Below are 23,987 nucleotides of genomic sequence, written 5' to 3'. Positions count from 1 at the left end.
GGTCACACAAGAGGCTGAAGCATATCAAGCTGCGTTACCACTCGATTCGCGAGTACATCGAAGATGGAGAAGTAAAGATTTGCAAAGTACACACTGATCTGAATGTAGCAGATCCGTTGACTAAAGCTCTCCCTAGGGCAAAGCATGACCAACACCAGAATGCCATGGGTGTTATGTATATTACAATGTAATCTAGATTATTTACTCTAGTGCAAGTGGGAGACTGAAGGAGATATGCCCTAGAGGAAATAATAAAGTGGTTATTATTTATATCTTTATGTTTATGATAAATGTTTATATATCATGCTATAATTGTATTAACCGAAACATTAGTACATGTGTGATGTGTGGACAACGAAGAGTCCCTAGTATGCCTCTTAACTAGCTTGTTGATAAATGGATGATTAGTTTCATAATCATGAACATTGGATGTTATTAATAACAAGGTTATATCATTATATGAATGATGTAATGGACACACCCAATTAAGCGTAGCATAACATCTCGTCATTAAGTTATTTGCTATATGCTTTCGATACATAGTTACCTAGTCCTTATAACCATGAGATCATGTAAATCACTTATACCAGAAAGGTACTTTGATTACACCAAACGCCACAGCGTAAATGGGTGGTTATAAAGGTGGGATTAAGTATCCGGAAAGTATGAGTTGAGGCATATGGATCAACAGTGGGATTTGTCCATCCCGATGACGGATAGATATACTCTGGGCCCTCTCGGTGGAATGTCGTCTAATGTCTTGCAAGCATATGAATAAGTTCATAAGAGACCACATACCACGGTACGAGTAAAGAGTACTTGTCAGGAGACGAGGTTGAACAAGGTATAGAGTGATACCGAAGATCAAACCTCGGACAAGTAAAATATCGCGTGACAAAGGGAATTGGTATCGTATGTGAATGGTTCATTCGATCACTAAAGTCATCGTTGAATATGTGGGAGCCATTATGGATCTCCAGATCCAGCTATTGGTTATTAGTCGGAGTGAGTACTCAACCATGTCCGCATAGTTCGCGAACCGTAGGGTGACACACTTAAAGTTGGATGTTGAAATGGTAGAACTTGAATATGGAATGGAGTTCGAATATTTGTTCGGAGTCCCGGATAAGATCCCAGACATCACGAGGAGTTCCGGAATGGTCCGGAGAATAAGATTCATATATAGGATGTCATTTTATGTGAATTAAAATGATCCGGAAGGTTCTATGGAAGGTTCTAGAAGGTTCTAGAAAAGTCCGGAAGAAACCACCAAGGACCTCCATGGCCGGCCAACCCTAGAGGGGGAGGAGTCCCAAGTGGACTCCCCCAAGGGGGGCCGGCCACCCCCTCCATGGAAGGTGGAACTCCCACCTCTAGTGGGAGTCCTAGCTTGGGTAGGTTTCCCTATCATATGGAAGGTTTTGGGTTCGGGTCTTATTCGGAGACTTGTAGTCCAACACTTGGGGCTTCCACCTATATAATGAGGGGCCAAGGGGAGGGGCAGGCCACCCCAAGACCACAACCTGGCCGCCCCCCTTGAGTGGCCGGCCACCCCCTCCCAAACCCTAGCCGCCCCCTCTCCTCCATAAGCTCCCGCACGCTTAGCGAAGCTCCACCGGAGTTCTCCACCGCCACCGACACCACGCCGTCGTGCTGTCGGATTCAAGAGGAGCTACTACTTCCGCTGCCCGCTGGAACGGGAGGTGGACGTCGTCTTCATCAACAACCGAACGTGTGACCGAGTACGGAGGTGCTGCCCGTTCGTGGCGCCGATGATCAAGATCTTCTACGCGCTTTTGCAAGCGGCAAGTGAACGTCTACCGCAGCAACAAGAGCCTCATCTTGTAGGCTTTGGAATCTCTTCAAGGGTGAGACTCGATAATCCCCTCGTTGCTACCGTCTTCTAGATTGCATCTTGGCTTGGATTGCGTGTTCGCGGTAGGAAATTTTTTGTTTTCTATGCAACGTTATCCTACAAAGGGTACTCCATTTCGGATGGCCAGCTTCTCACACATATTGTTGGGGAGGTGTCGGAGGTTGTACTAGATGATACAATGTTTGGTTCGTGCTATAGACTTAAAGCAACTGCACGCAAATCTAGGGCCTCGTCTTTTAAAAGAAGCGCTTGGCCTAATAAAAAGGCGAGAGAGTCTAAATTTAACAATGTTTCCAAATGAATAGAATGTTTAAGAACAGCAGAGGTTTTAGTGACTTGACTAAACACTTACACATTTCTTATACCATTCGAGATCATTCTTTAGACTTCATTGCTATCTTTGAGACGGGTAAGCGTCACTACTCAATAAGCTTCCTAAACCGCCTTTCTGGGGAGAATATTTTGCTTGGGTATCGCTCCCACCTAGAGATCGTTCCGGAGGCCTTCTTGTAGGCCTACGGACTTCGACTATGGAAATTTTAGATAAGTCTAGAGGCGACTTTCATATAAATCTTCACATTTCGAATAAATCTGATAATTTCATTTAGAGTCTAGTATCGATTTATGGGGCAGCTACCCGCCTTCCTTCGTGAATTGGTTAATCTAGCAAAGGATAACCGTCACCCTATTATTATAGGAGGGGATTTTAATTTTCTCAGATTTCCACATGAGAAGAGTAAGGACATATTTGACAATCACTGGTCGTTTCTATTTATTGCTATCATAGACAGTTTGGATCTGAAAAAATATTAATGATTGGTAGGCAATTAACTTGGGAATATAGCCTCCCTGATCCAACATATGAGAAACTAGATAGAGTACTAATGGACTCAGATTGGGAACAAAAATACTCACTAGTCTCGGTAAGTACTCTACCTCAGATTGAGTCATTGTCGGATCATGCCCCATTATTGCTAACCACTGGGATCCCCTCCCCTCCACATAAACGCCCTTTCAAATTTGAACTTGGGTGGTTACAGAGGGAAGGGTTCTCAGATATGGTTAAAAATATTTGGGATCAACAGTTTGTCGCGGGCACTCCGATCCAAAGGTGGAATACCAAGCTTTGGGATGGGCGCGACATATGACTGGTCTGCTCAAAAATAAGAAACTCAACCTATCAATGTCAATTGACGATTTAGAGGCAATCGCGAAAACTAGACAGCCAACGACGCATGAGGTTGATTTGAAGAATCAACTTAACGCAAAGTTGGGTGGCTTATTACGTGAGGAGGAACTCAAATGATACCAACTATCTAAAACTCAATTCTTGTTGGAAGGATATTCGAATACGAGATACTTTCATAGTGTTATGCAAAAAGAAACATATTCATTCTCTTCTCAACGACGATGCTACGATCGAGGGTCATGAGAAATTAAAGTCGTACATCACTTCTTATTATAAAGGTTTATTTGGTGCACTCGAGGAATCAGAAATTACTCTGGATGAATCCAGGATTGATGACATTCCTCAAGTGTCCCCTCAGGAGAATGCTGTTTTTACCGCCCCATATACGGAGGACGAGATAATGAAAGCAGTATTTCAGACGAAACCCGAATTCTATCAAACATTCTGGGATACAATAAAAAAAAGATCTCCTGGAGTTGTTTGAAGAACTACAGGCAAGACAGTTAGAATTGTTCCATATTAATTTTGGGGAGATCATTTTGCTCCCTAAGGTTAAAGATGCTGAACGAATTCAACTATTTAGACCAATATGTCTCCTTAATGTCTGTTTTAAAATCTTCATTGAAGTAGCTACTACTAGACTAAGTTCGGTGGCTGATCATGTGGTGTGACCAATTAAGACTGCGTTCATGCAAGGACGATACATCCTAGATGGTGTGGTTACTTTGCATGAAACAATACATGAGATGCACCGTAAAAAGATGAATAGGATCATCCTCAAGATCGACTTTGGAAAAACTTACGATAAGGTTAAATGGTCCTTCCTACAACAAACATTTCGGATGAAAGGCTTTTCTCCCGAATGACGCGCTTTAATTAATAACTTTGTCTTTTGTGAAAGTGTTGCTATCAAAGTTAATGATGATGTGGGCAATTACTTCCAACCGAAGAAAGGTTTGCGACAAGGCGATCCCCTATCTCCAATGTTATTTAACATTGTGGTGGATATGCTTGCCATATTAATTGAGCGTGCTATGGGAGATGGGAAGATCGAAGGAGTGGTTCCCCATCTAGTTGATAGTGGGCTATCTATTCTGCAGCATGCCGACAACACGATTTTTTTTATGGATCATGCCATAAAAATGCCACTGAGCGTATGAAAAGGCATGAAACCTGAAATTAATTTTATGAGCGTTTGAGTTACTTTCCGGCCTAAAGATTAATTTCCATAAGAGTGAATTGTTTTGTTTCGATGAGGCCCAAGACAATGCTAACCAATATGCCGAGCTATATTCAGCTGTGGTTTAGGCAGTTTATCGATATGCGACTTGGGTATTTCGACTCATCATCGGAGACTCACCTTAGCAGAATGGAAAATAGTCGAGGAAAGGCTGCAGAAATGACTTAGTAGTTCGAAAGAAAAATTACTATCTCTGGGTGGAAGATTAGTCCTCATAAACTCAGTAATCATGAATATGGTATTGTATATGATTTCGTTCTTCCAGTTACCTAAAGGAATTCTTCATAGATTGGATTATTTTCGATCAAGATTCTTTTGGCAAGAAGATAGTAAAAAGAAGAAATACCAGTTAACAAAATGGAATGTGGTATGCCGTCCTAAAGATCAAGGTGGACTTGGTATCCACAACTTAGAGGTTAAAAACAAGGCCCTACTAGGCAAATGGTTGGCCAGGTTTTTAACCGAGGATGGTGTATGACATACCTTGATGAGGAGGAAGTATGTAGGCTCAAAAGCGATTTCCCATGTTATTTTGAAACCCGGGGATTCTCACTTTTGGGCTGGTATTATTGCAACTAAGAAGCACTTCTTCCCACATGGGTCGTTTACCATTAGACATGGGTCGGAGATACGGTTCTGGAAGGATAGGTGGTTGGGTGCAACCACGCTCCGGGAACAATATCCAGCTGTATACATGATCGTATGTCATAAGGATGTTGCTCTCCATAGTGTGATCGAAACCTCTCCACCAAATATGACATTCAGACGCGATGTAATCGGTCCCCGGTTAACCTCTTGGAATGAATTGCTACAAAGATTAGCTTCAATCCAACTGGTTCAGGGGAAAGATATTTTCCGCTGGCAACTCACTAAGAATGGTATATTCTCGGTAAGATCCATGTATGAAGCCTTAATTGAACATATTCAACCGGTTGTGAATACTAAAAACATTTGGAAGCTGAGGATACCACAAAAAACGAAGGTGTTCGCTTGGTACCTACATCGTGCTCTCACCAAAGATAACCTTGCAAAGCGAAACTGGCATGGCTGTAAGAAATGTTCATAAAGGTGAGACAATAAAACATCTTTTCTTCCATTCCATTGTCAATCGCAAGAGCTATATGGTCAATCATTCAGATATGATCTAGCTTATACCCACTCCAAAGCATTGCTAATATTTTTGGCAATTGACTAAACGGGGTTGAGGTTAGGTATAAGAGCCTTATCAGGGTGGGAACGACCGCCGTTATATGGTCTCTATGGCTATGTAGAAATGACAAGGTTTTTAATTCTTCTCTTATGCATGTAATCTAACGGTGTACGGCCTTGCTCCGTTTATGGTCGTCGCTTCAGCGTTTGGAGGACCGCAATCTCTTTACGGAGGTGTCTACACGGTTGGAGAATTCGGCCAAAGAGTTTATTACCCAACATGGGTAGCTGCATAGTCAGAGGACTGCAGCTTCTTCACCATGATGCGTTTTTCACTTAGTCACTTTTTGTGTATTGATCATTGTGTTTCTTTACTCTTGTGTGAACCGGCTCTGTACATCTTAGTTATGCAGATGCCGGTTGTATTACATCAAACTATGAAGTAATAAAGCTCATTTTTTCGAAAAATATGTCTCTTCGTTCAAACTACACCAATAAAGCTATCTTGTGCTTTTTGATCAGGACGTCCGTTCTTCTCTTCTCATTTTCTCCGCTCATCTGCCCACTCGGCCGTGATGCCGATTTGACAAGACATTCGTTCCTCTTAGGGCATCTCCAGCGGCGCGACGCATTTCGGACGCCCAAAAGTGGTCGCGAGGGTCCGCTTGCATCGCCCCGCGGACATATTTTGTCCGTGCGTCCGTTTGCGTCTGGGTGGGCGACCCATTTTTGAATTGCAACATAGTTAAAAACTTTCAAAGTAGTACATAAAAATGCATAAAAACTATACAAAGTAGATCTATAGGCCTAGACTACTTGCTTCCTGATGGGCCGACACCGTCGTTGCGTCGCTCTGTCGCCTCCGGCGCGGCCGCTATGGCTCGGTGCGCCGCCGCATCCTGGCTCAGTGCCTGCTCCAGCCTCGCGTTGGCGGCGTCATCCTTGAGCGTCTCGAAAGACTCGACGATGGCCCTCTGCTGCGCCGCCCTCTCCTCCGGCGTAGGCGCATCAGGGTCATCGGAGGACCAAGATATCTCCGAGTCGGAGTCCTCTACTGCAGCGGCCCGCCAGCTCCTCCTGTGCTTCCTTCTCCGCTTCAGCCAGGGCCGCGGCATCCCTGACCGGTTGGAGGAGGTCGATGCTGTCTTCGGAGTCGAACTCCTCGGAGGTGCTCGAGGCCGGAGGAGGTGGAGTGGGAGGTGAAGGTGGAGGTGGAGGCGCGGCAGTCTGGCCGCGTCCGGTGCTGCTCATGGTGGATCTGCTGGAGGCTGAGAGGAAGCGGCGCTACGATAGCGGCGGCTAGGGTTTAGTGGGGAGGAGATGAGATGCTCACGCACCTGTATATATAGGTCGGAGGCAGGGCGACGGCCGCGCCACGCGTGGCATCGCCATTAATACGTGCGCATAGGTAGGTGACGGCCGCGCGCCACGCGAGGCATCGCCATTTACGCGGCCGCAAACTGCCGAAGCGATGCCTCGGTTCACGTACTGGCGGAGAAGACGCATCGACGCAGGGTCGCTGCCAGGCGGGCCCGACGAAACGTCCACCAGACGCGAGCGGACACTTTCCACATCCGCCGAGCGTCCGCCAGAGACGCATCCCAGGCGTATATTTGGGCCAGGTTTGCGTCTCCGCGGACGGCCCGGTCATTTTGCGTCGTCCTGCTGAAGGTGGTGCCAGACGCATTTTCGGTCACGACGGACGAAAACGATCGCTGAGCGACCATTTAGCGTCGCGCCGCTGGAGATGACCTTATATCTAAATATTGACGCGTGCTTTTTGACTAGCAAAAGCAATGATAAAAGCATAGGCGACCGACGGGGCCATCCAGTTTGGAAAAAGCTCGATCCCCGGTTTGGCGCCTCACACCTTCACCAGTCTCCACTCACCAGACCCATATCGCGAACGGGCCAAGCTTCACCAACCCCAGTTTTCGAGCCCTATTTAGAGCTCTTACTTCTCCTATCTCCAGGGCAACCAAGCAGCAGCTGTACTACACAACCCTTCCAGCTCCTATCAGTTGCACCAGCCGGTCATAGGCATCAATGGCCTCCACCAACAGCTGGACCCTTGAGTTCGAGTCGCCGGTGGCAGCGCCACGCCTCTTTCGCGCAGCCGTACTGGACTGGCACACCTTGGCACCCAAGCTCGCACCCCACATCGTCGCCAGCGCCCACCCCGTTGAGGGAGAAGGCAACATCGGCAGCGTGAGGCAGTTCAACTTCACCTCAGGTACTCATTCTGGTAACCTGGTTCCCTACATGGGTGCCAGCATAGTCTACGGATAAAAGTCCCCACCTACACCTTAGGCGTCATATGATTCATCGTTCCGATATGTATCTCGTCTAGTTTTTTTATCTTTTTTTACTTGAGACAACAAAACAGCTGTGTGCATCCTGGTTATGCAGAGGCTGGATGTAATTGCTTTTTAAAGTTATAAAGCATCCTTTATCGAAAAAAATTCCGGTAACCTGGAATCTGGCATATATATGGTTTAAATAACACTCATTTAATCTTTCAGCCATGCCCTTTAGCCTCATGAAGGAGAAGCTCGAGTTCCTGGACGAGAACAAGTGCGAGTGCAAGTCGACCCTCATCGAGGGTGGCGGCATTGGCACGGCGATTGAGACAGCCACGTCGCACATCAAGGTGGAGCCAACGGCCAGTGGTGGGAGTGTTGTGAAGGTGGAATCGACTTACAAGCTACTTCCGGGCGTGGAGGTGAAGGACGAGATCACCAAAGCCAAGGACTCCGTCACTGCCATATTCAAGGGCGCCGAGGCCTACCTCATCGCCAACCCGGATGCCTACATATAAATCAATTCATCACTAGGCGGAAATTCATTCGGTAATACATTGTTCCTATATTGTGCGTGTGTTTTTCTTTCCGTCCAAATAAATCTGCTCCCAGTGACGACGAGAGAGCACCAGGCAGGCGGTATGTGTGGAATCGGGACATTTTAATTTGAGTCGTGAGCATATGAGACTTGAGAGTGTCTATTTGTATTTTGTTGTCGTTGTGAACTCAGATTTGCTCCTTGGTTTTTAAAGCAAATACTAGTTTTTCATGTAGTCTCAGTTTAGGAACATGAAGTTTGTGTCTATTCTGGGAGGTGTGCTTCGGTGCGCACCCTGTGCAAACTCGCGACTCATCGCCGAAGGGGTACGGTGGTCCCGAATTTGTTTTTCTTGTGCTGCCCGCCGAAACCCATATCCAAGCCCAGTACAAGGCTCGTATGGGTATACAGGGCCTAGGCGTATCTATACGGACGACCCCACGTGGGTGGGTCCCACGTGCTAAGCTAATCACCGTGATTAGCTCCCATTGCATGCATCGTTTTCATCGGCTCTGGAGATCTGATCGAGCTGTTCCACGCCGTTGCTAAGTAAAACGCAAGCAGTTGTTGCCGGCCCGGCCGTCGGCGGTTGTTGCCGGCACGTCCGTCGTCGCCGGTGGTTGTTTCGCATCTCCACGCCGCCCCCCGCAGATCGACGACCTTGGAAAGGCGCGCCACCGGCTCGGCATCTTCCCCGCTAGGTTTTAAAATTAGAGGTACCCATGACTTCATCTTCTAGCATAGTAAGAGGATGCAAATCTACCTGTTTTTCAATTCTAATTATGGTCCAATACTACAGAATATGGAGAACTCTGTATCTGGTATGATTGAGGAACAAAGCGAGTACGTCGGCTATAATTCCGATGACTCTGAAATGGAGGAAAATTTGCAGCACGAAGACGGCTGGAGCGAAGACGAGTTTGATGTGAGCCACATTACTATATATTCTTGGTGCACTATTTTTCATTTCGATTACCAGCAGTCCAGCATCATCAAATAATATATGGCTCCTGTCATAATTTATGCAGATTGCGTACGATGAATTTTAATAATGATGAGAACCATGGTAAACACATAGACGATCAAAATGATGAGAACCATGGTGAACACACAGACAGTCTAAATACTAGTGAGATATGTGTAGTGACTCATAAAATGACATAAAATGATGCATGAAATGATGACAACTGTAAAATTTACGGTTACTAAATGATGACGATCAAAATGCATTAATAAATTTCAGGCACAATTTGACACGCAGCTTGAGTACGACTATTACGGTGAATCTGACTTGGACACGGGTCATACTGATGATGTGGAAGGTGCATCAGTTCCTGAGGATTCTGTTGACATGAGCCAGGTTGTTATCTCTTTTTTATCAGTCTCATATAGCTGGAACACATAAATTTATAGTTTTAATTAATGCCTACGTTTTACACTTGCAGGCGATGCCAAGCGCTAGTCAGCCTGAGAAAACACAGAAAGGTAGCAATGGCAATGAATATCCTGATAATAATCGGGATTTATACTGCATGATAAAAGAGATGACTTTTATTTCTGAAGCAGCAGCATTTTCTTTCTACAACAGATATGCTAAAGATTATGGGTTCAGCGTCCGACTGGACCAGGTTAAGCGGTTTGATGATGGAGTAATTCGGCTAAGGCGTTTTGTGTGTTCCAGAGAAAGCAGACGTCCCAAAAAGCAACTGACCACGGAAGGCCGCGTATATAGGCTCAGACCTGAGTCTCGCTGCGGCTGCAAGGCACGTTTGGTGGTGAAGTTTGATGGAAGAACTGGTTTCTGGGTTGTTGAAGATTTTCGAGACAAACATAACCATGACCCAGCTGAACCATGTGAGACTCCGTTTCTTCGGTCCCATAGGACGATCAACGACGCGCAGAGATCTGAGATATTATCACTGGGATCCATGGGGGTCAGGAAGCACCTCATTATGAGAAAATTCATTGCAGGCTCCGGTTCATTTGCCGGTGTTGGATTCACAAGAAAAGATTTGTACAACATGTGCTCTAGGGAGAGGAGGAGGCTGCTTTTCGACGGTGACGCTACCACAGCCATCCGCATTATGGCAAAGAGGAAAAAGAGGGACCCTGAATTTTTCTATGAATATGACGTTGATGACAAAGGCCGTCCGAAGCACATGTTCTGGTGTGATTCCCAGTCACGTAGGGATTACCAGGACTACGGAGATGTGCTGGTGTTTGATAGCACATACAAGATGAATAAATATAAGATGCCATTTGTTCCTTTTGTGGGCTTGAACAACCACCGTAGGACAACGGTTTTTGGGTGTGCCATCCTTTCAAGCGAGAATGAACAAACATATGTTTGGCTTCTAAAGACCTTTCTCAAAGCGATGTGTCAACAGAAGCCAAAGGCAGTAATCACGGATGCAGATTACGCGATGATTGGCGCAATTGTTGCGGTCAGAAACCCACTGGCGAGCAGCGACGGGCAACACAATAGAGCCGGGAACAACTTAGGGCTGCTGCTGGCCCTGGTCCCTCCGAGCGACGGCCCGCAAAGCCTCCGGCACGCACGTCCGATGCTGGTGCAAGGGCGTGCCACCTGACCTATACCTGGTCAGGAAGGTGATGGAGATGCCTCGCTTAGTTTCCTGCATGGCATACACGTAAACATTAAATACGAGCCTCGATCGGCTCTCAGGTTGTCCTGTGAATCGGCTCAAGGAGCCGATCCACCCATGATTCGTACGAGGTGCACGAATATATGGTGGTCCTGCTTGATCAAGATAAAGCTAAAACGATCTACGACGATTTGGGGTTTTCACCGCATAATCGGATCATCCTACTCACGATTGGGCCTCGCGGCCACGCACGGTGACCGTAAGCCGATCCTAGACAGGGCCTAAAAACCAACACGAGGTTGATCCCCGGAACATCCTGTCTAGGGCTAGCAAACGACACCCTACGCGCCGCTGGATCCTCCAACCCTTTGTAAGGCCTAACTATTGCAGATATTAAACTAATCCTTGAAGAACAAGGAGCAACCGTAACGGATCGGATCTACTAAATAATGATCAAGCGGGGTGCCGCCCCTACACCTAAGATAGGTGTAGAGGCGGCTAGATGTATAAGGGTTGCACTACGACAGCATATGATACGAAGAACAATGCTAACCCTAACACATCTAAGATAACTACGTTGCTCGCCATCAAAAGGGCTTCAGTACGAGCAACGCATGAACAACGAAATAAAGAGGCCGCCTAGATCGCAAGATGCGATCTAGGCAGCATGATGCTTACCGGTAGAAACCCTCGAGACGAAGGAGTTGGCGATGCGCCGAGATTGATTTGTGTTGAACGTTGGTTGTTGTTTTTTCTTCATAAACCCTAGATACATATTTATAGTCCAGGGGACTTTCTAATTCAGGCGTGCACCTAACCGTGCACGGGTCAAACTCTATCTTTTAATCTAAGATGCGATCTACTATATTAAGATACACGGGCAATCTAGCCCAAACCCCTCGTGCAAGGCCGCTTCAGAGATCTTCTACGGGTAATCTTCCAAGCCCATCTCCCTTACGGCCCATCTCCTGATTTGGCCAAAATCTGGTGATAACACATGCCCCCCTGGTTTTGGTAATGATAATTTCAAAACCACTCTGTTTTCCCTTCGAAGGGTCATGTCGTGGCAGATCAGAACCGTCGCAGTATTCTTCATCGTGATGACTTGCCTTCTCAACTTCTCTGCACGATTTGACAATTTTGGCTCCACCTCCTTGGAAACTGCTCGAGCAATAAATCTCTATTATATCCCCTTTATTTATCGAACAGTTCACCTCTTCGTCCCTCTGCTCCAAATTAGCCGCCAGCCAAAAAACCCTCTCCTTCCATAGCCATGTCGTCCTCGTCCTCCTCTTCCGTTTCTCTCCAATCCTGTTCCTCAAGCGAGTCGATCCCAGGGCACAACCAGATGGAGGCGTACAACAGGCGCGCTCCCAAGCATTGGGACGAGCAGGAGTGGGACTTCGATTTCGTGCCAGAGGGCCTACCCGAGGACCTCGTCTGGTCAGATGGGGCCATGCCCCTAACTGACGGGGAGGATGACCTCCGGTTCCTGATTGACGGAGCACTGGAGGCGAAGAGCGATGACGACGACCCTCCCTTCCGAGGTAAATTCACCTCCATCACCAAAGAAGAAACAGAGGATGACGAAGACGAAGACATCTCCTCCGGCATGAAGAAGGAACAGGAGGACGACACCTCCTCCGACGAACCGCCGCCAAAGCGCATCCGTGGCTGGGCTTGGTCAGATGAGGACGATGATGATGACGAGGAAGAAGCCTCCGCTGAAGGTTACAGTAGCAGCAACGAGGAACTCGTCAACAGCAGCAATGACGGCAGCTACCCCAGCGACGGCGAAGACGGCAACAGCCCTTAGAGTAGGGACCTACTAGCATAGGATTAGCAGTAGCAATCTGTCCCTTTTGTTGAACAATCGGCTTCTCTTTGTAAGAAATCTTATTATCAATGAAAAACTTCCTTTGATTTTGCCGATGTCCTTTATGCTGATTAGCCGATTTTTCCTCATCTGACTTTGTCGATTGTTAGCCTAACCAATGCTCAATGACCAGATGGGGCCACGCATTGGTCTCTCACGATAATCTGCGAGACAGGCCAATTCAGTCGTCCCTCCAAGTTAGCCAGCTCCGCCGATGACGATAGCACTGGGTGCAGCCGATCGCAGCAGGCCGGCGATTTGGTCTTGAGCGGGCGTCTTTAAGAGAGCCCTGGAACTGTTGCTGAATCAGCTTGGATGCTGAAACTAATAACTCTGTAACAAAAGCACCACTCTTCAGAATAGTTGCGACGTAGAGCCAGCCGATTCCAATCAAATCGGCTCCCCAGAGCCAAGAACCTTTCGGGCGAGTTGCCCCCCAAGCCTCATCCAAGGCGAGAACAATAATGAATCAGCCAAACGTGTCACCATCGGCTTCCAAGTTATAATGCAGAACCAGCCGATTCTAACAAAATCGGCTTTCCAGAGTAAAGATTCTTCAGGGCGAACTGCCCCCCGAGCCTCTTCAGCTCCCATCAAAACGTGACAGGAAAGCTCAAAAAACCGACGCACTGAAAGGGTTCGGAAAGATCAGCAAATCCGTTCCTTGAACCAAGAAACCTCCAATATAATGGCTTTCCGACTCCTCCTAGTTCAATCCTTTGCGCCTTGCCGATCAGATCGGCTCATCATCTTTGGCAGCCTGATGCAACTTCCGGTGAGGATGTTTTGAATTTCTGATGCCCTCCAAGACTCTGGATGTAACAACCTCTGAAAGTGACATCGACCAAGCCGCCACCTTGGTCCACGCCAGGCAAAAACGCCATAGCCGCTTGATTCACCCATCGGCTGTGCTCATGCTCCTAGGATCTGCATGCTTACACTGGCACCGCTGAACTTGAAGACTTGCAGAAGGAGTTGGAGGTCTTGAGAAAGAATTCATCAGTAGAGCCTCTCCTTGTAACTCAACAACTGCTCCATCAGGCTTCTGCTTATATCAGCTGTACCTCCTGAGTCGATGGCCATGCATCGGCTTTCTATTCTAAAGTCGATGTCTGTGCATCGGCTGTATACCCACTGTGAGTATTTTTTTTTTACTGGCCGATTTTTTCTATCGGCCCCCAAAGTTTCACTGCACACATGTTTATCTGCACCTGTTCATCTGATTAGATGCCCCCCGAGCCGAATCTGCCAGGTGACTACAGATATCGGCTTTGTGGTTAGCCAAGGCACTGTATTTGCACGTCGGCTCCGTTAGGATTCGTGTTGACTCTCATCCGCCGACGTGACCGCTGCCCAGTAGATCGATGTCGAACACAAGCAGAACATGTGGTGAGGATAATTTTGGCCGATTGCTGGAATCGGCCTCCATATTGAATCGCTCAATGAAGGTTTTGTAATGTTCCTTCATAGATCTTTGGGGCCGATCCCAAGGATCGGCCTCGCCACGTTTGCTCATCGGTTTGTTCTTGCTACACGGTCAGGCCAGTGGATAAGACCAGCCTAGCCCCATCCTTTGTCACGTCGATGCGCTCGCCGTCATCCAACTTGAGTGCATCGTTTAATCCTGGAGCACTAAACTCCGTTGGAAGGATGAGCACCATGTTTGTGCCAGCCGATGTTCCATCATCGGCTTTCCTTTGCTTGGGGCGCCACTCCATTTTTTGTGGTCGACCCTCTTAGCGTGTGCAGGTATAACCTTTCGGCTTCTTCCAAGCCGCGCAGTCGCTGAACCCTACGCTTTTGGGAGCGGCTGAGTCCATCAGGGCACCACCTCGGCCGGTGGTACTTGTCTTCTTCTTCTTCGTCATCTTCCAAATCCTCGAGATCTTCCACTCGAGGGGACTCAGCGTGTTTGCTTCGAGGCGGGAGAGGCCCTAAGCGTTGGAACACGGACACGTTGGCTGCCTCCTTCTTCTTCTGGTTACATTCTGGGCAATTGCCGATTGTAGGCAATCGGCTCATTCCTGAATCCCAGCAGTGTCTGAAGAAGGGACAGTCCCAGTGCCTATCTTCGTCGTCTCGCTCCCTTGACTTTTCCTTGGCACAGCGCTCGTACTCCTCCTCATCGCGATCATGCCGACGATGTCTTCTGGCTTCTCTAGCCAGACGATCTCTTTCATCATAATCGCTGGATCGTCGGCGTTGGTCATACTGACTCACATACTTGTTGAGGAGGTGATCAGAGAGGGGTCGCTGATATCTTATGTTCTTCACTTCTCCCTCTGTGACGTAGCGCTTGCCATCGTGACGGAGCCGATCGCGTGGAGCGGCCTCCTCTGTGTCCCTGCTACGAGAGCAGCTGCCCTCGTCTCCATCCTTGCCAGCGTGGTGTCCAAGTCCTACCATGTTGATGCTGAGCGAGGATCCTGGCTGGCAATCTTCAGGGTAAGTGCACTCCACCATGTTAACGGCGGGGAAGGGGTGGGTGTCGACCTTCATGGCGTACTGGTTAAAAATCAGACGTCCTTGTTCTATCGCCATTTGGATCTGCTGACGCCACACCCTGCAGTCGTTGGTGGCATGGGAGACCGAGTTATGCCATTTGCAGTACGGCTTTCCGTTCAGCTCCTGTACCGTGGGGATTTTGAGGCCTTCGGGTATCTTCAACTGCTTCTCCTTGAGTAGGAGGTCGAAGATTTGCTCAGTTTTGGTCACGTCAAAATCAAATCCCCTGGGCGGACCTGGTGGCTTTACCCATTTGCAGGACACGGGGGTTGCCCCCCGAGTCCATTCAGCCACTGCTACCTCTTGGTCTCCCGCAGAGCCTTCATCTTCATCTGCCTCAACCAGGACTACCGCACTCTTGAATTTGTCCTGGTACAAGTCCGGGTGGCGCTGTTCATATGCTGACAGTTTCTGAACCATGTGCGCCAGTGAAGGGTAGTCTGCTTGGGAGGCCATGTCCTTGATTTGTGAGGCAAGGCCCACCACTGCCAACTCGATCGTTTTTCAGTCACACGAGCCGAATAACATCGGTTCCTTAGATTTCTGAAGCGCCGGACGATTCTTCCGCCACGGTTTCTCCACGCTTCTGACGTATTTGAGCTAGATCGGCAATGCCGGCCTCGGAAGCTTCTGAGTGAAACTGCATGTGGAACTGTTCTTCCAACTGCTTCCAAGTCCGGATCGAGTCCGGTGGCAACGAAGTGTACCACCCGAAAGCCGATCCCGTGAGGGACTGTGCGAAGAACCTCACGCGTAGTGGATCCGACGCTGAGGCCGTTCCTAGCTGTGCCAAATATCGGCTCACATGCTCGATGGAGCTGGAACCATCTGATCCACTGAATTTAGAGAAGTCAGGGAGCCGATATTTGGGTGGTAGCGGGACCAATTCGTACTCGTCGGGGTACGGCTTGGAATAGCCGATTGTCCTCCTTTTCGGCACCATGCCGAACTGGTCTCTTAGGATCGTGCTGATTTGATCCGCGGTGCTGGCTGCAGAAGTCAAACTCTGAAGATTCGCCGGGGTGGCGTACTTAGCCAGCCATGCTTGCTTTTCCAGCTCTGAGCCAACTGCAGGAGCTGAGCTCTGGAGGTTCGTCAGAGTGGCATACTTAGCTAGCCACGTCTGCTTCTCAAGATCTATCAATGACGTTCCTCCTGCTTTTCCAGAAGTCCCTGCTGTTGCGGCTTGGTTTGTGAGCGCCCAGTTACCGCAGTCTGGCACGTATGTGCACATGTACCCGTGAGGGATCTCCTTAGGCGCCTCATGCAAGAACTGGCAGTCACTAGGGTCACCGCCGATCTTGTAGACGACGAATGCCGGTGAGCTCGGCACTTCTGGTGCTGCCAACGCAAATGGCAGCGGTGGACGGGACTGGAGTGGCATCTCTCCTTGATGTGTCCCGAGAGCTGGTCCTGACGGAGAGTACTGGTGCCTCATGATCTCCTGGATCACCCAAAGAGCGATACGCTCCAAAGTGTTCACCAGGTTCTCAGAGTGGCGGTGTAGCGAGTGAGCCACCATGTAGTTAATCTCCTGACGCAGGGACCTGGTGCGCTCTTCTGACGGGGCAGACAGGTCTATTCCATCGAGCGCACCATCAGGCGAGAACCCTTTCCACCTGATGCCATGTGAACGGGTTCTGTGAAAAGAGCCGATGAGGTCGGCTTTGAGGATTGCTTTGACCTCGTCATACTTCTTCTTGAGCTCGTCGGTCAGATCCTCGTACGTGACTGGGGTGCCGTCCGCCATCTCAGATGTAGATGGCGATGTGGTTGATGTCGAAGATGGTCCCACCGGGTGTGCCAGAATGTGTTGCGGTCAGAAACCCACTGGCGAGCAGCGACGGGCAACACAGTAGAGCCGGGAACAACTTAGGGCTGCGGCTGGCCCTGGTCCCTCCGAGCAACGGCCCGCAAAGCCTCCGGCACGCACGTCCGATGCTGGTGCAAGGGCGTGCCACCTGACCTATACCTGGTCAGGAAGGTGATGGAGATGCCTCCCTTAGTTTCCTGCATGGCATACACGTAAACATTAAATACGAGCCTCGATCGGCTCTCAGGTTGTCCTGTGAATCGGCTCAAGGAGCCGATCCACCCATGATTCGTACGAGGTGCACGAATATATGGTGGTCCTGCTTGATCAAGATAAAGCTAAAACGATCTACGACGATTTGGGGTTTTCACCGCATAATCGGATCATCCTACTCACGATTGGGCCTCGCGGCCACGCACGGTGACCGTAAGCCGATCCTAGACAGGGCCTAAAAACCAACACGAGGTTGATCCCCGGAACATCCTGTCTAGGGCTAGCAAACGACACCCTACGCGCCGCTGGATCCTCCAACCCTTTGTAAGGCCTAACTATTGCAGATATTAAACTAATCCTTGAAGAACAAGGAGCAACCGTAACGGATCGGATCTACTAAATAATGATCAAGCGGGGTGCCGCCCCTACACCTAAGATAGGTGTAGAGGCGGCTAGATGTATAAGGGTTGCACTACGACAGCATATGATACGAAGAACAATGCTAACCCTAACACATCTAAGATAACTACGTTGCTCGCCATCAAAAGGGCTTCAGTACGAGCAACGCATGAACAACGAAATAAGCTTGTGCTGCCTAGATCGCAAGATGCGATCTAGGCAGCATGATGCTTACCGGTAGAAACCCTCGAGACGAAGGAGTTGGCGATGCGCCGAGATTGATTTGTGTTGACCGTTGGTTGTTGTTTTTTTTCATAAACCCTAGATACATATTTATAGTCCAGGGGACTTTCTAATTCAGGCGTGCACCTAATCGTGCACTGGTCAAACTCTATCTTTTAATCTAAGATGCGATCTACTATATTAAGATACACGGGCAATCTAGCCCAAACCCCTCGTGCAAGGCCGCTTCAGAGATCTTCTACGGGTAATCTTCCAAGCCCATCTCCCTTACGGCCCATCTCCTGATTTGGCCAAAATCTGGTGATAACAGCAATCGGCAAAGTATTTTCAGGTGTGTCGCATCGCATCTGCAGCTTCCACATTGAAAAAAATATGGAGATGCATCTACCTAACAAGTCACTGAACGAGTTCAGGACTCTTCTGTATTACACCACCTCAGAGCAAGTATTTGAGGAGCGATGGCATGCATTTTACAGAAAATGGCAATCCCCAAAAACCAGAACATGGATGAAGAGGATGTACAACAAGAGGAAACTTTGGGCTGCAGCGTATCTCTCTGAAGGATTCTGGCTGGGTATGAAAAGTAACCAGCGGAGTGAAAGTTTAAACTCTTGTCTACACCTGCACCTAGATGGGGAAATGACAATTGTTGATATGATTATGCACTACGACAACGCAATTGTCCGTCTCCATGAGAACGAAGCCCACGACGACTGCACGGCTTCACAGACTACACCAGTGCCAATTACTAATTTCAGAGAACTAGAGGTTGCTGCTGCAAAAATCTTCACTCCTGCTGTGTTCTATATTATTCAAGGTGAGCTTTCAAAAATTGGCGGCATAGAGATCTTAGAAAAAATGCAGGTAGGAGACTCAAACATCTTCATTGTGGCATGGAGGGATCATGTAAGGACCAGGTTCTACGTGGAATATAGACCCAAAGAGGTAGAAATTATAAGGTGCAACTGTCAAAGGATGATTCGAAAGGGGATCCCTTGCAAGCACATACTGCATGTGCTGCATTTCTTGAAATTTACTGAAATTCCTCAATGTTGTGCTCTACGACGATTCACAAAAAATGCCAGGTTAGGGTTGCCAGCTAGACGCACCAGTGACATGTTTGGGTGGGGTTGGTCTGGGGCAGAGGAGCGGATGAAATACAGCAGGATGCATATTAAGGTATCACAGGCTATGCATATTGCATTAAACAATTCAGAAGAATATGATCTGCTCAACAGTACCATTGATGGCATAATTTCTAGAAGAGAGGGGTATGCTAAAGGTAAAGCATATGGTCCCCTTAGGTCGGTGCATGAAAATGAAGATGCTAGTGGACCATGCGATATTGTTATCGGTGATCCTTTGAAAGTGTCCACTAAGGGTGCACCTAGGCAAGAAGCGCAGAATTCTCCGATGACTAAAAATGGAAGACCACTAGGACACAAGGAACGCAGGGTGCAGGTGTGCGGGGCATGCCAAGAAGAAGGGCATAACAGAAGAAACCCAATATGCATATTTCATCCGAAGTAAGTTTTTCTGCCATTTTGATTCGTATATTTTAAAAGATCCCTATGATTTGTTGTGTAATTTTATGTCTGTGAACATGTGCAGGAATGTGCTGCAGCAGGAAGGGTAGTTCTTTCATAGTTATCTAAAGGGCAGTAAATTTCCTTAATTATGAATGGGACGAAAATAGCTTTGTATTCGATGGAGTTGTTAATGTTTGCTACATACTGATGTTTTTATTTTGTACTGATGTTGTTAATTCTCTGGTGTTCTTTTGTAAAAATGGCAAAAGACATTATATATTGTGAAGTAGGCATTTCCTTATGTACATCATAGCATGCATGTACAAACATAAAATAATTGCATACTTTCGACAATGGGAAATAAAATCATAACCGAATAAATATTGTTTACAACCAAAGACAATTATAAATTCAATATTCTATGTGTCACCCGAACAGTCACACTATCAAATTTACATTTTCCTGGTCTTTGCTAGAAATCTCACTTTGTTTTTCACCCTGTCAAGAATGTTTTTAGGTGAAAAAATAATATTTGCAACTGTACTTTCTCTCGATTCATCGACTCTGGCCTGCCAAAACATTATAAGGTGTTATACACATGACTTGTTAACATTGTTAAAATTAACCGAGTGCATGGAATGAACATAGTATGGCCAACCTGAGAAACCGGGCAAGTCATCTGATCTCCGTCCCAGTGCTCCATACATTGCAATACCCATAATCCGCATGAATTGCTGGTATATAATGTGAAAAAATTTAAAAGTGTCCGCATATACAAAACTGACTTTCTTTATGTGTAATGCAATATAGGTACTTACGTATCGGTTTGCTTAGGGATAGGATAGCTTTTAATAGGCCATTCTTCGACATCAGGATATTCTGTGTCACAGTTATTGTTTGCTTCTTGTATGTCCTGTGAAATTTGCCCAATCTACAAAACAACAAATATATTATTGCACAGACATGAGAAAGTACACAAAGACATATATGTAGAGAGTGTAATACCAAGTCTTCCACAACAGATTTTGTCGCTGCTGAAACAAACAGAGGATCAAGGACCTGGAATTCCTTCTTCTTTGTATGCATGACAACAGTTATGTAATGAGTTTTCCGTATGTTTAGTGCAAAAAATGTCTACAAGAGAAGGAAAAAAACTTTGTCAATTATCATATTGTATTATTCTAATTTAGCAGGAAACATTGAAAGAAACTGTTGTTACCTTCTCACGCTTGAAATATTCATCCAAAACCCTACCTATGGCTCCTGGTCTTTTAACTACCTCATCTATATTTTTAATATTGTATTTTTTTCTATATTGTTTTTATGCTTGTTCAAGGAGATAGTTTGTCCTCCACGCTGGACATAACATTCGATCAGACCCAACACGGAGAGACAAATACCCAATAGCAGCATCAATAATCTGAAAACAACAACAATAATTTCAAATTCAAATAGTTTAATTACGAGTATAACGCAAACTTTTGGTTTTGAAGACTTACATCATCAGATAGCCATTCGTGCACAAGAACGACGTTAAGCTTTTCTGAAGACAAGCTGGCGCCAAATTCATTCTTGTACACTCCTTTAGATGCTTGTTTTGGTATCTTGGATAATGTTTTAACATATAAAGCGGCAGCTTCTATTTCCTGATGTGTTGGTACTGCCGAAGATACCCCATCTGCATGTTCTGCAAACAACCCTGATGCACAAAATAGTAATAACCTACGTGTTATAGGTTGCAGCATCATTTATTTGCCAACAAAGAAATAACGAATAAATGGTGTTACCTTTCTTTACACGGCTTTGACGTTTTGCTCTAGGTTTCGCGACCACAAATGGTGATCCATATTTTTGATTCGTCGTCCGTTTCCTTTTCCCTCCAACTACTACGGCCGCTGCGTTTCTCCTTCTACCATTACTATTTGCAAACTTTGCTGTATTGCCCTTCTTCCTACTAGCCTCTCGCCCCATTGTTTGAACAATATGATCAGTACTCATAACTTCATCTTCACCGTCATGTAGGTCATCCTTATGTCCAGCATTCACCTTGGTGGTAGATCTTGCGAAAATGTCATCCGGTATATCCGAGGATGATGCCGGTTTTGTGGTATCATTTACGATAAAAGGATTATCTTGTGTACCCTCCGTGTTAGCAAGGTTTCCTGGTGTGACGTACACATTATCTCCGGCCTCCGGCACCCCATTATGCTTAGGAAGTGTGACAAACTTACCAGAATTCTTTGTTAAATTATTGCTAACTAAAGCATCTAACTCGTCAGAACTGTTATTGTACATGAACTCTTTCTTAGACGAATCATCGATGTGAATAGAAGTGTCTTCTTCCTCATCTCCTCCTTTATCTGACTCTGATCCTTCAACCGGTTTGTACATGACACCATTCTTATTTAGCATTTTTAGAACTTCCTGCAAAACAAGTAGTACCATAATTATTCATTACTGATAATGTAATACTTTCGTGTTTGTAAAATGTATGGCTCCTCACCTCTGCACATCTCTTTGGTACAAGTGCTAATTGTGTGTCAATGTGATCCGTCAGTTCCTTCTTCAAACTTTCCAATAGTATGTCCTTGTTACTACGCCTCTGTCTCGAACGTGTCGAACGTGACTGTTCACCATTCTGGGATGTGATTTGCTTTGTTTGCGCACTGGCATTGGCTTGAGGTGTAAGATCATTAATAATCTGCATGTCAAATTAGAAAAAAAATGGCATAAATTAATATAACAACACAACGTCGACTATGATATAATGTAGCTAGAATTAGTGATAAAAAACAAAACCTTCACTTTGCCTCTCCCACGATCATTTGCATAGTCGTACTGCGACCTGCTTTCCGCTTCCGCTTCAGTCCAGTTTTTCATTAGTGGCCGAATAGACTTGTGTGGAATATACGTAGGATCATCCACGACTACCACCTTTTCCCAGTATAGTAGCTACAAACAACACATTTTAAATGAAATAAGTTTCAAATTGTCACATACATCAAATATAGTGCTAATCATGTTTGCATACCTGAGTGAGACAAAGATTTCCAACCGGCCATCCCCTACCTTTTGCTGCTGATCTTGTGTAAGCAGACAAATTATCCAGGAGGTAACGCAATGTGAAGTGATTCCAGTTAATTTTAAATATTCTAGGAACATCCTCCACTAAACAGTAGTGATCTCTATCGACTGTTTTTGGGCCAGATAGCGCCAGAACCGTGCCAATTAGCACAAGCACTGCTTTCCGCACAAAGTCATCATCGGAAGCTTTCTCTCTCTGTATGTCAGCAATCAAGTCGGAAATAACTAGATTTCCACTAGACTTGCTGAGATAACTAGCCGGTATTTTCGTTCTACTTATTAGTCATTCTTGATCAATTATTTCAAAAGCGGAATAACCGTCACTACGTAGACCATAAATGCATTCTATGTCTACAGAGGTTGCAGCTATCGCTCCTGCCTTGTCTTGTACGACGAATGTCTCAGTTTTAGGATCATATAGCTCAATCATAAATCTAATCAAATTAGTGCGCGTGCCGAAGGCTGGCAGTTGCAACATCGTCCGCAAACTAGTAGAGCTAAACCTCGCACGTTGAGGTCCTGAAAAAGTGGCTACGAGATCCGTCCAGAATGTGTAGTCACAATAGACGGGGCCATCTAATTCATCCATTCTGCAAATAACATATACAAACAACAATTATTGCCGACATAGAAAATCTCCTAACCATCTAGAGCGTAAATGTAAACCTAAAACTTACACGTCCGACAAAGAATGAAGGTTTAGATCAAGCGCCCTCTAGATCAAGTGGGCGAAAGGATCGATGATAGAAGAGATTGCCAACGCGCGCACCTGGAAGACTGGAACACAGATGTTGCCGTCGTTAGATTGAGCTGTAGGCTCCACCGACGAAAGGACTCCTATCTTCTCCAGACGGCGATGGAAGGCGACGTTGACTTGAAGAAGAAATCGTGGGTAGTTAGACGTGGTGCGTCCGATGTGCCGCTAACTAGGGCATCTGCTGTTAATACTATAATTACGCAAGCTCTCTATGGATATCTGGGCCAGCCCGTTAGTACCCAGCCCATACACGGATCGAGGCCACTCTATGCATGTGATAAGACACTGCTTTGCATTCGGCAGACGCAGCGACAACTTACTTCTCCCTCTCTCTTTTGGAGCAGCAATACATGTTGGGCTCTGCTACATCGAGGTGGACCTCCATTCCTGGTAAAACGAGGTCAGTCCGACCAGGTGTAATTTCCTTTTTTGGCCCACCGTGGGGACCACGTGCTTTCCGGAAACAACCACCCGTATGGTGGACCCCGCAGCATATTACAAAAAATCTACATAAAAAAAGAAGTTATAATTTATTAGAAAATGTAACCTGCATAAGACATTTCACAAGAAAGTGACCCCTAATAAAAGGAAATCTTCTATTTCAGAGTAATAGAAATTGAGATGGAATACATTACAGAAAAAGAGTTATAGACCCTCTCTAAAAAGAATC

The 23,987-nt window shown here is 46.5% G+C and overlaps 2 protein-coding genes across 2 annotated transcripts; both read left to right on the top strand.

The window, feature by feature from the left end:
- The first annotated feature begins 7,420 nt into the window (after positions 1 to 7,420).
- LOC127295727 (pathogenesis-related protein 1) lies at positions 7,421 to 8,565 on the top strand. The gene is made up of 2 exons (XM_051325714.2): positions 7,421 to 7,687; positions 7,977 to 8,565. Exons 1-2 carry the CDS (start codon positions 7,501 to 7,503, stop codon positions 8,270 to 8,272), a joined length of 483 nt encoding a protein of 160 aa, XP_051181674.1. The 5' UTR covers positions 7,421 to 7,500; the 3' UTR covers positions 8,273 to 8,565.
- Positions 8,566 to 9,014: 449 nt separating this feature from the next.
- Positions 9,015 to 19,594, top strand: LOC127295726 (protein FAR1-RELATED SEQUENCE 5-like). Its single transcript, XM_071818188.1, has 5 exons — positions 9,015 to 9,035; positions 9,092 to 9,217; positions 9,536 to 9,652; positions 9,738 to 10,736; positions 19,559 to 19,594. The coding sequence occupies exons 1-5, from the start codon at positions 9,015 to 9,017 to the stop codon at positions 19,592 to 19,594; spliced, it is 1,299 nt and encodes a 432-aa protein (XP_071674289.1).
- The last annotated feature ends 4,393 nt before the right edge of the window (positions 19,595 to 23,987 follow it).

This window comes from Lolium perenne, chromosome 4 (assembly GCF_019359855.2).
Source record: "Lolium perenne isolate Kyuss_39 chromosome 4, Kyuss_2.0, whole genome shotgun sequence".
Classification (NCBI taxonomy): Eukaryota; Viridiplantae; Streptophyta; class Magnoliopsida; order Poales; family Poaceae; genus Lolium; species Lolium perenne.
Note: the sequence above shows the minus strand (reverse complement) of the source record. Positions and strands in the feature narration are given on the sequence as shown.